The sequence below is a fragment of the Uranotaenia lowii genome, chromosome 2 (assembly GCF_029784155.1).
Source record: "Uranotaenia lowii strain MFRU-FL chromosome 2, ASM2978415v1, whole genome shotgun sequence".
Taxonomy (NCBI): Eukaryota; Metazoa; Arthropoda; class Insecta; order Diptera; family Culicidae; genus Uranotaenia; species Uranotaenia lowii.
Genome location: NC_073692.1, coordinates 262938010 through 262955608, shown reverse-complemented (window position 1 = coordinate 262955608; position 17599 = coordinate 262938010). Strand labels below are relative to the sequence as shown.

The window sequence follows — 17599 nt, the reverse complement described above, 5'->3', positions numbered from 1 at the left end:
AAAATGACTATGCATAATCGATACAAAAAAGGCAAGAGGCAAGATACAAAATGGCAAGATCAGTTCAAAGTTTCGCAACAAAAATTAATGAAAATATATTAACGGTAATTACCTCACTTTTGATCAAAAATGAAATAAAAAAATATGTTCGTCACTGAAACTTTATCCAATATTTGTATTCCTTTGTTAAAAATTGGCGACAGGCATCACACTTGAAAATTTAAATTTGTTCAAAGACTCAAGGGTCACTTTTTTTTAAATACATAAAACTTAATTATAAAAAAAAACTGCTTCGGAGGTCAATAAAGGTCAACAAAATTAATATAAATAATAAAATTTTCAAATAGATTATCAGAATTAAAATTTTAATTCATTATCAATGTTGATTCGAGTTGAAAAATGTAATGTATGACAGATGATTTCTGATGAACGATAAATCATGTGAAATAATCTATTTTAAACAAATTCCAGCGTTTCAATCCTATACCATGTCTGCTCGTGGAAAGGTCCCGAGTATATAAAAGTATGTTTTTGCTGGTTATTTGTATAAAATATAATGATTTGCCAAAATTCTGCTCCTGTGGAAAATAAACAACAATTTTCGAAACGAAAACTTTGGTTTTCCCTGTTTTTAAAAGCCTAAAAAGTGTAATTTTGCATGTACCTTTCGCAACCTACGATTTATACTAACCGATTATATGAATTTGAACACTCTGTGCTTTAAGTTCAATTTCATGATGGTTGCACTTCGTTATTGACAGATTTTTCTAGCAGAATTTTCATTAAAAATGCTCAAAAATAATCAAATTTGTTAATTTCGAAACAGCAGTATCCACTAAAGTGCCCTCAATTTCTTTTAAAAGATAAGTATTGGACCAAAAAGTAGCATAAATTGAAGTAGGAGGATGTAGCCACCTAGAATACAGTTTGGACGAAGTATAAGTTGGAAAAACTGATCAATATCATGACTGAAAAAGTGTGCACCGGCCGAAAGAACTAAGCTTTAGAACCCCGCTCATCCGAACTCCGGTTGTCAGAGCCTCCGCCGTTATCCAAGCACCATTTTTATCTTAAATCCATGTAAATATTAAATTGGCGTCTCTGGCAAGTTTAAAATCTAAACATGCCAGAAACGAAGTTTAAATAAAAAAATGAAATTCTTGTAAGAACCGAGCAATGCGCCTTGATGATATGCAATACTAGCAAAAGGATTTGTCAATGTATTTCGTTTCGTCCGAGGTTTCACTTATACCTTATACGAGGTGGTCCTTCGACCGACTACCTCGGGTAAGCGGGGTTCTACTGTCCATCCCTTTGCATACCATCCGGGCACAAAGCTCGATAATACATAAATGGATATTGTGTCAAGCTGATGGCTGGGATAACGCTGGAGCTCAGAAAACCAGAGCTCGGATAAGTGGGGTTCTACGTTTCTCCTGACTTTTTGGTGTCGCGAGATATGGGGACTGGGGATAATCAGGCTTCGAGAATAAATGAAATGATATTTTGGTTTCGTGATTTTGTAGAGTTCATATACTGGCACATATGTAACTTTTCTGCTGTTTCTACCCAAAGGTTATCTCTTTCTAGGATTTTCGTTAAACAGATTAAAGTTTGAGTTTCAGACATGTTTCACAGAGAAAAATTACCATTATCATTTTCAGTAAGCTATCACTTCTCAGCCCCTTCATGTAAGCTGTTTCAAAACCAGGATAAACGACTTCAGATAGCTCTGTCCTCAAGGTTCTTTACTCGCGAGCGATGAGGCTGTTTCCATTAAAAAAAACTCCGGAAATAGAGAAAAGATGAAAGACAACTCAGCGAGCCAACAGCATCACCGTTTGCAGGATGGCGTTGCAAATATGCCGTAGACTTTCGCTGAGAAGCTTTTATAGTTTTGATGGTAAACACACACAGAAAACGCTCAGATTTTTTTTTCAATTTTAAATAAGTGATGAGATTAAGATATTTTTTTTCAAAAGCATTTATTTCAAAAGAAAAAAAAATAACTCAAACAGAATTATCGAATTGTTTTTATTATCAAACAAGATAGGATTTTTTTTAATAGTGTAAGTAGGTAGACACTTTCATTTCTCTTGATATTCGTCTAAGACACCCAAAATTTTGTATTGCCACATATGTTGTCACAAGTGTTTCACGGAAATATTCAACTCATATTCTGTTTGTCTATCACTAATCAATGCATTTGGGGCCATTTGAGGCGAACTATCGAAAATATGTCTGTCGATATTTGAGTGTTCCGGTTTTTTCCAAGCACAGCCAAATGTACTGTACATACATTAGCCACTCCCAGCCAAACCGTAGCCACTTAGTTGCGGATTCCTGCGGCTAAGTAGAAGTTATTCAAATTTCGTCAAGATTGGTGACATCAATTCATACATGAAAGTGTTATGTGCAAATGGTCATCAGAGGTGTATTTGGGGGGTTGGCAGGTTTTTCTAATTGCTTCAAATAAATCGACAGGTAGTGCTGTTGTGTTTATGATAGGGACCAGGATAGCTTGATTCCTTGCATATGTAGGGGGAGGGGGGGGGGGGGAGGGGATCATGGGCCCTTTTTTCTTTGATCCATAACTTCTTTATTATAAAAGATAGAATGAAAAAAATAAATGGTATGAGTTTATAGATTTCTAACGTAACATTAGGGAATTTTATAATTTATCGAGTTAGCTTTTGGTTATTTTATTTGCAACAAACTCACCGATTTCGAACTACGATGTTAAAATTGTGGTGTTCTTGTTTTAATTATTTCGAAATGTTTGATAGAGACATGTTTTGTTAATGAACTGCGTTGATGTTACGAAAAATATCGTATTTTGGTGACAAGTGTTCGTTAAAACTATGGTTTGCTACTTCTAATTTTCTTTTTCTCACATATTATTTCAACGGTAGAATAATGACGATCAAAAAACTAGAAGAATCAATGGGCCTTTTTCTGATTTTATAAATAAATTAGTTGATTCAAAGGAGTAACATAAATCTGCTCTTTATACATATCTATACATATAGGGTAACGGACTTATTTTGGACCGGGTACATATTTTGGGCCTCCTTTTAGCTTTTTGCCAATATTTCTCTCATAAATCATGTTATTCATAAAAATTTTGAACAAATATAGTTAAAGCTATTTGTTATGATGCTAATCACATCTAAAATTTTATTTATGTAAGCTGTTAACGGAAAGCAAATTGTGAACAAAATGTTAATTTTACACAGTTGGACAGAATCAGGTCCATTTCAGGAGGACGTGCCATTATTTAAGTCAACTTTCAAGAGGTTTGCTGCATAGCTGTTATGAATTTTTCATATACAAACATGTTCACAGCTATGATAAAACACGTGAAAACTGTTTTGCAAGCTCGAAAAAGCAAAATAACTGGTTTTAATAGCAATTTGACCCATGTCGAAAATAGATCCTACTTTATTCCTTAGGGCATCCGCAGCAATCGCGAGTATAGTGAAAATGCTCACGCGTTTAATAACTTTCATACCGCACCGGGGGTTAGTATGAGGGTGAGCAAAATAGGGCCGTTGCCGTCGGGACCGACAAAATCACCAAATTTGCTCACTAGGAAGGGGCGAGAGCAAACATGCACTGAAAAAATCTACCGTTTAATGCTGAGCTAAACAAACTACGTTCAGCGTGTAAAGTTTGTTTACATTTCATTGCGAGAAAAAGGTGAAAATTAGGACTCGGGAAAAAACGGAAGATGCTTGAGACTTCAATTCCGGATGCAACGGTAGTTGTATTAGCTCCCGAAAGCACAGACATGGCATCAGCAACAACGAACAAAGCGGTAAAAAGTAACTATATTTTTTAATAAATTCCCAGGCTTGACTAATTGAATTTCTCTCTTCCAGAATCCTACAAATTTTGCTTGTTCGGAACTCTAGCTTAATCTCATATTTGAAACTGAAAGATCCCAAGGATTTCAATCTAGACGCTGTAAATAGTCCCGAAAAATGCTGCGCTCTAAATCTCTGTAATTGCTACAAATCAATATGGTAAGTTGATAACAAAACGTAGCCAAAAGTTATTGTTTATTTAAAAAACATTTTAATTTCATTAGGTCTTATTCGCCATTCGGATACTGTCTGCATACCTCAATGGAAATCAAGTGCTGTATCATCTGTGCCGGAAGAAATTGTGGTTCGTTGCACGTTTGGAATAAAACCACCGACCACCTTTTGGGGTTTGAAAATACATAATGCTGGCCCCTCCGAAATCGGAATTTAACCACAAACAGCTTCATTCTATTCCGGCTCAAACCGGTTCGAGCAGAAATGGTGCTAACACAGGGAATTTCAGCGAACGATTTATCGAGAAAATGTATGTTCGATTATAGACTATTAAATGTTTATTGGCGATATTTTTATCTAACAAAGTGTTGAATAAAATGATGAATTCAAGTTAAAATAACAAAATAGCAATATTCACATGTTACCTTAATTAGAAATGTACTTCGGGTTTTATGATGACAATCTGTGGTACCATATGCGAAGCTATTTCTTTAAAGATGTCTTAACAGTTTGAATCAGAAGCTTTCCTAAACAGTTTATAAGTGCTATAACCATTTGTGAACGTATATCGTTATAAGGTTTTTTTGTAACTTTCATCACTAGGGTCCAAATTGAGTATCAATATAAGGTTAAATTTCATGAATATTTCACGTACGATATTGTACAATTTCTAAAAATAAACATATATCAGAACTTGTTTGTCGGAATCTAATTCAAGAATTTATCAGGCAATTGTTTACTAAAGCCTTCAAATTAAATAAAAACTTCAATGCATAGAATTCAATGCAATTTATTAACTACAACACAGTGTTATATTTGAATACAATTGAAAAAATTAATTATTTTCGAATGAATTAATAACTACTGCTTTGAATTCATTTATATGAACAATTTTTTTTCAATTCCCTTTTTCCAGTGTAACAATTAAAACTCGCCCGCGATGCTCACCCAACTGGTGTGCGAAAGAGTGAAAGAATTATGTACACTATTTCAATCACTCACTATGAATAAAATTTGGAATTTAAGCATTATATTATTTAAACAACTCGCCAAAGCCCAAACTCGCCATTAGACGAAGTTCACTTCAATCGGCATAAAACCAAGCCAATCATAGTTTTAACTTACTTTTTGTGCACTATGCTTTGAATCACGTTAATCAAACAATCTACATCAATGGCAACTGTTTGATAAGCAGTTTTTAAAAGCTACAGCTTGAAGAAAAGCCTCAAAACATGAAAACTTGGACTTGCACCAATTTTTTATTAAGTCATTGTGCTTCATGCAAATTATTGAAAGTTTGGTCTAAGAGTTTCAACCATTTAGGAATGTCAGTAAAATGAGTGCATTCAGGAATGATTTTCGAGGAAAAAAAAATTGGGAAGGTAGAAGAAACGAAATATAAAACCCGTCTAAAAGAGTGGTTTGGAAAATACGACAACAAATCGGCAATTATGCAACGGGTTTAGTTTTTGTAACAGTTGAAATATCTCAGCCAATATTAGAACAATTTTATCAAATAATAATTGAATTGGTGACGTCGGTTCAGAGATGATCTGTTTTCGATAACTTCAAAAAACTATTAGTGTGCTTTCAACATTTAAGGCAAACTAATAATAAAACAGAGTAAATTAAAAAAGCGAAAAAATACACACATACAATTAAAAACATGCAAAGAAAGTTTTTATCATGGTTCATCAAAGTTTGGAAGTCTTTTTAGATATTTCTTAGTAAATACAATTTAAACAAACCAATGTACAAGAAGATTATCCATCTTGAAAAGTGTTTCTAGAAATGAAGAGTTAATCACCGTAAATTTATTTTATGAAATTATTTTATCGGCTATATCGGTGAAATTTTATATTCTTTGAGAAAGAATATTTAAGAATTGAAAGAATATAGACGGATAGAAGATTAGAATAAGGTGAAAGATGTTGAAAATGAGCGGAAGGGTAATTTTAATTTGAAAAACTTTTCATCACATTTCATCGTTTTGTTCCTCACGGGCCTACTACCTTGCACTGGTTGATAGGTACTGATAGAGCTGTGGCAACCACCATACAATAGTAGGCCTAGCGTGGTTCGTCCCACAAGCGGAAACTTGCAGTACGAACGAACAAATGTGATCGCTCAGAAAAGCTTCAAATACGACCGAGACTCATTTATCGATAGATGCGGTTCTCGGTATTGTATCATTACGTGCGGTCTAGCCGGTTTTTTTGACTATTCGCGCTACGGTCGATGGTCCGATACTAGGCTATCTACCGATGTAATGAAATGTGTTTCAGCAAAATGTGTCCGCGCAGATACATTCTCAACTTTTAGACATGCGAAACGGAAAACTACCCATATAGATCAAACAAATCAAATTACGTTCCCAAGTAATTTTTGTAAAGTGATGATTTCGAAACATGTGATTGCAAGTGTTTTCCCTGACATAGAAAATAATTATAAAAACCATTAGTGGCTAAGTGAGCATGTCATATTGGCGGCGAAAAATCTAGATGTGAATGATATCAATTAAAAAATTCAAAATTCCAGGCGAGTCTACCACATATAAATCATTCGACCGATCGAGTTCCTGAATTCACTTGACTTGCCAGGCATGCCACCTCACATATTGGTATTGAAAGTTGGTGTTCCAATTATTCTTTTGAAAAACATCTGCCCTCCAAGACTTTGTAATGGTACCAGAATGTCAGTAAAAAGATCGATGAACAATGTTTTAGAAGCTACCATTCTGATCGGAAAATATAAAGGTCAAGATGTCCTTCTACCGAGAATTCCAATGATCCCGACAGATATTCCGTTTGAATTCAAACGTTTGCTGTTTCCGGTAATAGGCTGGCATTCGGAATGACTGTAAATAAAGCGCATGGGCAATCCCTAAAAGTTTGTGGATTAAATTTAGAAAATCCATGCTTTTCTCACGGTCAACTGTATATTGCTTGCGCCCGAGTTTGGAATCCTAGCAATTTGTTTGTTCATACCCCAAATGGTAAAACGAGAAATCTAGAGTTTGTTTTGATTAAGTCGTATGAGCCACTTGATGCGTTTCGAGAAAATCGCTGCTGAAGTTTTGAATGACAATTTTAATTCTAATTTTAATGTATGTTGGTCAAATTCGTCATCAATTTCAAAACTCAAAGAAGAACAGGAAGGAGAACATGTTACTGTACTCAAAACTTGCGTTAGTTTAGTTCTTATCAATGAAGATGTACTTACGACTTATTGCATTTCTCGTTTTGCACAAACGTCCTCTTCGTCAATCGATTAGTTTGATTGATGAAACTGATTCCTTGGGCCCGAATCTTTGGTATTTTATTTTCAGAGTTGCTTGAAGAAATGGTCGAACGATATTCCACTCCGATGAATACCTGGAAGCTACCGCTGAAGTGCATCCGAATTCATGTCTTTGTGGGACTACTAATTTGGACTTTACTTGGACGTTTCCGGTCATCACCTTTGACGGACTGGCTGTTCAACGAGTGCGCTTCGAGTTCCAGCGCTTTTAATTATTTCGGCTGTCCCTGTAATATGAAAATAATAGTGGCTTTGCAAACAGGAAATTAAAGTTTCGTTGTACTTACCCAACAGAAATTTGCAGCCTTTCATTTTGTTAGGAAAGCTATGATCACTCCTACAGACGGGTTTACTCTTTAGTTGAATTTTTTATTGAATTTTGAGGAACTTTTCACGACGATGCATAACGTCGTACAAACCAACTCGCCGAAACGTTTTTTGTGTCCTTTTGCATTCACGGCAAAACAGGGCAACGCAAAATGTCGCAAAAACCAAATTGCACTCAAAAATGAGAAAGTCGTTATACGTCCTAAATTCAAATCAACGTGGTAAAGTTATTCATTAATCAAATGAAACCAAGTTTTTACCTATTATAGAATGAGTCTCTCTCAATCATTTGCAGTCGATAACTCGGTTTTGTTTATATTGGTTCATACGACTTAATCAAAACAAAATCTAGAAATGTAACTTATCCTGAAGCACTTCAATAGTTGCAACATTCATCGAAAAAAATCTTTTCGTAAGAAAACTTCATTATTTTTCATGTGTTATGGATCTTGTTTCTGCAATCATTTTCAGGACAAATAAGAAAACTTAAGAAGTACGTTTCATATTACCATACCCAGGCCCTGGCAATTTCACTTTCAATCGTCAATCGTCACTCAAAAATGAGCACAAAACGCGTCATTCGAAAGAGCTTCACTGTCAATTCCCTCTCATACCAGCTTCTCTTCACATTCGGCAAACGCTAAGGCTGATGTCATGCTGAAGCAACTAGCAACGCGACCTACAACGCAACGTCCACACGACTAACCAGCTCTCATTTGATCTCCATGGAAATCGCGCAGACCTGTCATACTGGTCGCTTTGTGTAGCGCGACCAATCTGATGCCAATGTGTTTAGTAGCGCGACTAGTAGGAAATCCAATAGGAACATTGTTTTTTCTCGATTTGAAGCAGTGATTCCGGGTTTTAAGCACAATAGTACGAAGATCTGTCCGAACTTGTGATAATAATCTAAAAACTATCTTAATCGGCGAGAAAATTTTCATGAATTCTTAGTTCCGGCAAAATAACAAGGAATTTTGTCGGTTCAAATTTCGGCATTCTTGCAATCCGGGTCGTGATTTGATGAGTTTTTGATGGCTCCGGAAAGAAAGGAGACGATTCAAAGCATTATCAGATGTAGAGAAGTGATGATTTGTAGGGAATTTCAAAGTGACAGGTCGCGCCAGCATGACATACCAATGCAATGCAACGCAATCTTATTGGAACGTTGCGTTGCGTTGCGTTGCTAGTTGTTTCAGCATGACATCAGCCTAATTTCACTCCGCTTTCACCTCGGTCTCCTTCGTTCGAAACTGGCAATCGTCAATTTCATTTCAAAACGAAATTCGAGCATATCCCTTTCAATGAAAGTTTCATTGCGTATACTCGCATACCTCCGAAAACAAAGCCGGCTGGAAAACAACAATATACACCAACAATTTGCTGGCGCCCAAGGAAGACACCAACAATTGCTTGAAGATGCACACGGTGCCGGGCCGACACGGCCGGACGAACCCACAAAAAATACCAACAATTGCTTGAAGACGCACAAGGTGCCAGGCCGCCGCGGCTGGTAGACGCATCAACAAAAATAACAACAATTGCACGGGGTACATCAAGAAATCTGTTGCCACGCGACTAGTGTGTGTGTGTGTGTATGCTATTTGCTGCCTGTTTTGCTGCATTGAAAGTCTCGTTTGACGTCGAAATTGATGACACTGATTGCGGGCAGTTTCAAGCATCATTGAAATTCTCTTCTGCTGACTTTTGAATTTCTTTTTTTCACCTGAGCAGTGAATATGAAGGATTCACTTTCATTTGAGTAATGAAAGTGAACTGCTCGAAATTGAAATTTGTTGGAGTGAGACAAATAAAGGGAAATTTCAATTTCATTCTTTCCTTTCGACGATGCCGAGCCCTGACCATAACAAACTAGGATATTTAAATTCTAAGAATATAATATTTCCTTTTTTTTTATAAATACTTAACTGTAAGAAAACATTCACCGAACTGAATATTATCCATGGATTCGTAAAAATAATATAAATTTAGATAAATATAAATTTACAGAGTATGCAATTTTCCTGAAAACATGAAACTTCTTTTATTAATAGAAAATTGAGATAGTCTTCAGGAAGAGTAGGCGTGTGCTGAAGCGTCAACACGCTTTTTTTCGGCTGTGAAAATTTTGTCATTTGTATACGAAAATTCATGTATTTTGAATTTTCAATTATCAAACGCATGCCGGTATAGTTCGTCAATCGCGTGGTGTATTGGTGTTTTCGTGTGTAGTGAAATTTTTCTATAGATTCTTTTCCATTGCGTGTTATTTTGAAATAGTTATCAGCACCAAGAGATAGAAAGATAGAAGAATTACGGCAAGTTTGGGGGCATCCATAAATTACGTAACGCTCCTAGGAGGGGGGGGGGGTTTGTAAGCTCGAGCGTTACGAGTTGTGACATAGGGGAGGTGGGGAGGTATGCTCATCGTTACGTCACGATTTTTCCTTAAAAATTTCAGTTCAATCGCAGCTATTTTTATGTCACGCAATTTTTGCAGAATGAGATGCAAACAAAAATTACTTTCATCTTTAAAGATTCTTAAATAGACTCCTTTAAATGTGTATTGAATATCCTTGAAATAATCGTTAACACGGAAATTTTACTTTTTTTTCTCAATTGATTTAAAAATTACAATTTATTTTATCAGAGAGTTATCGTCAAGGAGTACTTTGAAGCGATTTGGATAGATATGAATTCCGTAATGAAGAACGTTTACAAAATTTGAAGAACATGAAAAGAAGGAGGGGGAGGTTAATTATCAGTGTTACGTAATTTTCAAAGGGGGCTACATCAAAGCGTTACGATTTGTGAAATACGGGGGGGGGGGGGGGATCAAAAAAGTGCATTTTTTGCGTTATGTAATTTATTGATGCCGCCTTTTCTGTGCTTAAAAGCTCTTGTGGTAAAAGCTTGTAAAAACATTGTCCAAAGCTGCTAAATTTTGGTGTAACGGGGGTGCGATGCAATAATGGCTACAGGATCAGTGCGATGCCAGTTAACAGTTTGAATTGGTATTGGAACTAAAAATGCTAAGAATCTACAATCAAGTCCCGCTAACTACGAAACTCGGACAGAGCTATCTAAGTATCTTTTTCTTTTTTATTTATTTATTATTTTATATCATTATTTGCAGACATTTAACCAAAATGTCCAAGGTTTTCTATTTCATTGTACAGAAGTTTTTTCTTCCGTTCTTTTTTCAATGGATAGGTTATATAAGTAAGTTTGCAATAAAAAATTCGTGACCGAAAGTGGTGTACATGAAATGAAAAACGCCCAAAAATTGGCATAATCTTTGCATGCAGTTTTATTCCAATACGGGTTTTGTGCGTTCAAAACTAGGAAGATGTCAATGTTTATTATCCTGGCATCTTAATATTATATATTTCTGATTTTGTTTTTTCACATCATAGTATCCGATCACAATGACTTAAAAGAGTCCATATAACTAGAAATATGAGAAAATAAAATATCGGATGATTTTCGAATAAAACTTGAAGACAAAATTGTTAGAAAAAGTGTAATTTAATTTTTGAATCTAGCTTTCGGGCGCTTAAAAACAATGAAGATATGTTTGCTCTATTTATATCCAGGAATTTCTTTTTTAAATCATTTTTGACTAATTGTCGAAGGGATATTCAAATTAAAAGGTGCATGCTTGACAAGTTGGTTTTGTAGTTGTTATAATTTTTTTAAAGGGAAAAGCACATTTACTATCAATATAGAAATTCTAGTGTAGGAGCTTGCAATTGGTGAATTTAAGTAAGAATTTTTTTTTCTCAAATTTTATTTATTTGAATTGTAACATTTGGGTAGATGTTTTGTCTTCAGGAAAATAGAAGAATAGGATGCTCAGAATCAGATCACACTAGTAAAAAGTGTCTCCAGATCACATCCTTTTAGCTACTCCCCAAAACAAAATTATTTGCTAGGACGCAGAGGTGACCTCGGTCCTAAAGCATAAATTATTTCTTTCATCCCTTTCTCTCATTTCCAAACTATCTAGGACGTGGCCGGCGCCGTGATTGATGATTAAAGAGAGAGCATCTGTTTTTGGCATCGTGAATGTGCTGTCAGTCCCTGACACCACTCATTTGACCCTTGAACAAAATTGGTGGCCTCGGGCAATCACGGAGTAGCAACCATTGCACAGTGGTGCAGAACATCAATCTAGCTGTACGAAATTGATAGCGCCCAGGGATGAAGAGGTTAAAAAAACTTTTTTTGAGGAAATTTTTTTACTTTGACTGTAACCACACTCCTGAGAGTGATGTGATAGAACTTTGACATATTCAACAAACTTATGTATTTTGATCAGATAAACAACTTTGTTCAAAACATCAAAGCTCTAATTTGAAAAACAAAAAGTTAGCATTTTTATCTCTCTATCGGTGGACCCCTCGGTAATAATTTTGATACTAGAATATGGTCCATGTAAAACTGAACAATGTTGCTGAAGACATCAAATGTCTATCTCTTCATCCCTGGGCGCTATTAATTTCGTACAGCTAGATTGATGTTCTGCACCACTGTGCATTGGCGATATGGAACTCGTTCTACTGAGCCACGCCTGCGATCATGGGATTCGAAATGCATTTGATTCAATATAATTGTGTTACCAATAAAGAGTTTTTATGAAGTATACTGAGGAAATTCATCGAAATTGTTCAATACTAATTTATTACTTAAAAATACAATGAAGCATTTCGGGTTCAATGTTTAAAGGTGGATGTGAGTAGTCAATCAAGCTAAGCTAAGCTAATAGAAAATTGAGATAGTCTTCAGATTTATTAGATGCACCAATCCATAATTCCAAGTAGAACTATAAAGAATATTCAATTATGTGTTTTTTACGTGTAGCAAAGCACACTGGGTCAGCTAGTCTTTTATAATTTATAGTAGGAACTCAGGAGTTTTTTTTTTATATCTATGCATAAGATAAACATTCTAATGAAATCTTAATGTTTTTTTTTTCTTACAATCTTTCCTTTTTCAAATTTGTCAATAATTCAAACGTAGCTGTCAGTGACCCGGGTTCACCTCTGTCGTGTTTCTAAATTCTAGCTATCAACGCTGAAGACAATTAAAGCAAAGCTGCTGGCTGGGCGACGACGTTTAGCGGCTGGAGGGGGTTAATTTCCTTTGGGTGACACTCGTGTGATCCTTTTTATCGCCAAAAGTCAGCTGCATATTTTCGTTGTCGGACATCAGCAAAGGCTATTGAAATTTTCCGTGACAACTTTTGGCATGTTCACCGACCGACTAAAGGCCATCATCATCGTGTTCGTTTTGTTCGATGGGTGATAAAACTTCATTATTAAATTTCTCCGGAAGCTAAGTCATATGGCCGATGAATGGGAATTTAGTTGTACGGAATAGAAATTTAATTGTAGTTTGTATATATTCTAAAAATTAATACGAAAAATATTAAAAACAAATCTCATTATTCAATTCTTTGAAATCTTTTTTTAACAAGGTTTGAATCTGTCCTTGAAACGCATAGTTCACGAGAAAATAATGACTTCCCAGAATTTTATCGAACAAAAAAGTACAATTTATTCATTGCTTTAAACGAATTTCTATGAAAACATTCTCAAACGCAATTCATCGTTTCTGACTGTTTCGGATTCTCATATAAACGCAAAGTTGGAAGCCAATAAAAAGCAGAACAGCTTTCAAACGTAAGCCGATAAAATAAAAAAAAATATACGCACTCTCCAACAAAGCCCGGAATATTTTCAACGAATCAAATTTTTCGATCTATTGAAATTGGATTTCCCAGCAGTGCTTAAATGGGAAAATCTCTTCGCACTTTCCATTTTGGTGTTCCATGTTTTGTTTATACGCCAAAAGTTGTGGTAGCAAAGCCGATGTGTACACAGAATTGCGAGGGGCTCAACAACAGACAAAAAAAAACGAAAATTAAATGAAACACAGATTTCAATATTCTCTCATACAATAACACAATCAATTGTTTTGATTCACCATTTTTTACTATCTTTTTTCGGGTCGACTATCTACAAAAAAAAAGGAAAACATTAAACAGATTGATGACCAGCGAGCCTCTATGTTTGAAAAAGAGGGGGCACTCGGATTGCTGTCAGGTGGGTTGGGATGCTTTAAAAGGTTGAATGCAGGCCTATCGATTTATGAGTTCGGAGGTCCATTTTAAAGCATAACTTTAACATCTTGTTTTTATTAACATGCATATTAAGGCGTAATATAAGCGCCTTTAAGTATGCAATCAGTATTCAATATGTACACAATTTAAGTATCTTAAATGTGCACAAATCTCAAATAATGATTGTAAAGGGAATGTACGCGTCAATAAAAAAAATGGAAATGGATTATTTTATAACGTTGTTTGTGGTTTTTCAGCATCATCTAAATACTGCTATCTTTTCAAGTAACAAACTTTTGCATTACCTCACCAAATTGACAGAATATGATTGAATTGAAATATCTCGGTTTCTAATTACAGTAGAACCCCGCTCATTGAAGCTAGTCAGGGCCTCCTCAGATAATACGAAATATGTACATCATTTTCCTTCTGTTTTGCATACCTTCCGGGCGCAAAGCTTGATAATTAATGAATCTTATATCAAATATTATCTTTTGGTAAATGATATCAATATTATCTTTTTGGTGTTGTGGGATCTGGTTTATACAATGCACGGGAGATAAAGGCCCGGGCGAAGTGAGCATCCCTTCTACGGAAATTCGTATTTTCTTAAATAAATTTTCATGAGGAACAGTATCGTAGTTTCTCTAGTATTATTTTTTTTCAACAAAAATTTAATCTTCTTTTATACTATACAGAAACATTGAAAAACCAACTAGGTTCTCAAATGTCGACAAAATTATAATTTTCAAGCATCAGAAAATAAGCTCTAAATATCAATAAATCATCTTCATCTATAATTTACACTAGACTGCCCCATATTTGTATGAGAAATTTCCTGAGGGATGAATGACATTCTGGTGTACACACGGATAAAAAACTCTACAGGCTGTTACAAAATTCGTATGGTTGGCTCTTCCATATCACAGATTTTTGGTTGAACATTGCTAAATGAACATCGATAACTACGAACAAATTAGCGTTTATGTAAAGTTGATTTGGCTGTAAAGGATTTCTCAACCGCTTATCGCTTTGATTTGACTTTATTTTCCTAGTCTGCATTACAATCTGATAGTCAGTTCTCAAATACCACTGATGCTTGACTAGACCTCGAATTCCGTATGAACAAACAGGTATATGTTTGACTTAGAGGAGCCAGGCGCGGTCCTATGGGGGGGGGGGGGTGTGATCGGGGTGATAACCCCCCCCCCCCCAAGCGGCAAAAAACCGTTACAAAATACTCGCAAACGCTAGAATTTCGATGAAAAGTTCGAACATTTCTTAGTGGATGTTCTATGGAATTTTCAAAATTTTCCACTTCGTGGGGGTGATTGTTAAATAAAAGAATTTATGAATTTTTTAACTTCTTAAAATTGGAAAAAAATCGGTCCGCCAAACTAAAACCGCTGTAACTTGCAATCCCCTAGACCAATTTTCATCAAATTACTTTTGTTATGGCACCTACAGTGTTGAATTCGAAAATGCTGACCATATATGAATCTTTTATAGATTTTTATACAATCATATCTATTCAATTTTCTAAAAATACCAAAAATACTATTCTAAAATTGGAGGTGATGAACAAAACCTGATAAAAATTGAGTTCAGGAATATACGTCCAAAAACAGGTTTTAAATCAAATGCTCCAAAAACTTGCCTATGTATTAATTTTTCTCAGATGAGATACAACCAGTGATAATAATATCCCGTCATAACTCGACTATTTTCTCGAGAACAAGGACTTTGTTATTTTTTTTCATTTTAAATTATATACAGTGAGCATTCTATACAAGCAACTAATCTGAACCAATTTTTTCAAAAAAGTTTCTTATGTAGAAAAAGTTGCTGATATAGAAAAAAGGAGTAGAAATTTTAAGAAAAATCAGTTTTGTGATTTAAAGATAAATAAGCAGTTTTATATTTTATTACATAGTTAAAACAATATTAATTAAGTCTTTTAAGAACTGCTTTTTCTCGAATTCGTCGCAAAAACAAGATCTCATTGCTTGTAAGGTTATTTTCCTCTGCCCATTCTACCGCGGTGTTGAAGGAATCTATCACATTATCGATGCTGATTCTGCTCTCTTCTTCCATATGACCCTCTTCGTTCGCGATGCTCTCGTCATTTGCTATTTCATCTTCTGTTTCAAAAAGTACGCTTCTCTCGTTGCTACCAGTCGCCCATTCCATTATTTCGTTCTCAGTTAAATCATTTTCGATTACCAAATTGTACAGTCTAGCCAGGGGGATATCGTCCTCTTCCACAAAATGATTTTCCGGCATATTAAATTCTATTGCGTCGATCGATGAAAACAGATGTTTAAATGAACTCATGACAACGGATCGTGGGACATCATTCCAGGCTTCAACTATTAAAAATGCCACGTCTTTCAAATTAATATTTTTAAGAGCTGAGACCATATCGTTATTTCCGTTTACACATAACGCCAAGAGTGTTGACAGAAGGTGCTTTCGATACCGTTGCTTAAGGGATTTTATGACATTTTGGTCAAGTGGTTGCAACAAGGGTGTATTGTTGGGTGGAAAAAAAATAACCTTGAAGTTTTCATCATGGGAAAAATTGTTTGCTGTCCCATGACAGGTGGCATTATCGACCAATAAAATTGCTTTTACTGGTAAGCCTTTAGCTTCTAAGTGACGAGAAACTTCAGGGATGAATAAATCGTTGTACCACTCCTTAAAAAGCGCAGAAGTTTGCCAAGCATTTTTGGATGATTTGTAATACAGTGGTAAATTTACATTTTTAAAACACCGAGGATTTTTAGATTTTCCAATCATCATCAAATCGAGTTTATGCGTCCCAGTTGCATTTACACAAGGCATAATGGTAACCCTTTCCTTCATGGATTTCCGTCCTACAGCAGTTTTTTCGAAAACGGTAGCGTTTGTTTTCTTGTGCAAACCTTTGTAAACTAGACCAGTTTCGTCACAATTGTAGATCTGTTCCGGTAAAAACCCATTTTCGGCAATAATCTTTTTGAATTCGCTTGTAAATGTAGCAGCACTCTCAGCATTGCAGGAAAGTTTTTCACCGGAAACCGTCAAAATTCTTATGCCGTGGCGTTTTTTGAATTTATCAAGCCAGCCATCACTGGCTGAAAATTCTTCGTGTCCATTGAGTGACCTTCTTAAATCCAGTGCTTTTACTTTGAGCATCTCGTTTGAAACCAATTCGTTTGCTTCTCTCCGTAGTAAAAACCATGCGTATAGTTTCTCATCAAGATCAGGATTTTTTAATGGCTTCATTCGCTTGATTTTGTTTTGATTCACATACGTTTTTGAGGCGAATTCTTCCAAGTTTTCTTTATTATTTTTTATCCTCGTTAAAGTCGACTTATGGATGCTGTAGCTTCTGCAGATCTCGGTCGGCGTCTTGCCATCTTGGAGTTCATTTAAAATTAATAATTTTGTTTTCAAAGAAATTGATACTCTGCCTTTCTTCTCCATTTTTACGAAACAATGAAAATTAAAATGAAAAATAAAACCATGGTTGCTTGTACAGAAATTTTGAATAAAAAAAGTTGCTAATGCAGAGGTTGCTTTAATAGAATGTTGCTTGTGTAAAGGTTGCTTATAAAGAATGCTCACTGTATTATGTTTGAAAATATTAAATGCATGAAGCAAAAATACTATATTTCACTTTTTTACTAAATCATTCGTTTCAAATTTGTAACTGTATCTTTCGATTCAGTTACAATAATTTTATTTTAAAATCTATGAGAGCTGCATTAAGAGAAAACAAAAAAAAATAAAGTTCTGAAAGCTGCATACCTAAGAATTTGATTTT

The 17599-nt window shown here is 35.1% G+C and overlaps 1 protein-coding gene across 1 annotated transcript; it reads right to left on the bottom strand.

Moving 5' to 3' along the window:
* Positions 1 to 15735: 15735 nt before the first annotated feature.
* Positions 15736 to 16970, bottom strand: LOC129742591 (jerky protein homolog-like). Its single transcript, XM_055734509.1, has one exon. It carries the CDS (start codon positions 16966 to 16968, stop codon positions 15736 to 15738), a length of 1233 nt encoding a protein of 410 aa, XP_055590484.1. The 5' UTR covers positions 16969 to 16970.
* Positions 16971 to 17599: the final 629 nt, after the last annotated feature.

Bases quoted from the DNA above. Each gene is read 5' to 3' on its own strand.
- LOC129742591 (XM_055734509.1), bottom strand. From the start codon at position 16,968: ATGCTCAAAGTAAAAGCACTGGATTTAAGAAGGTCACTCAATGGACAC.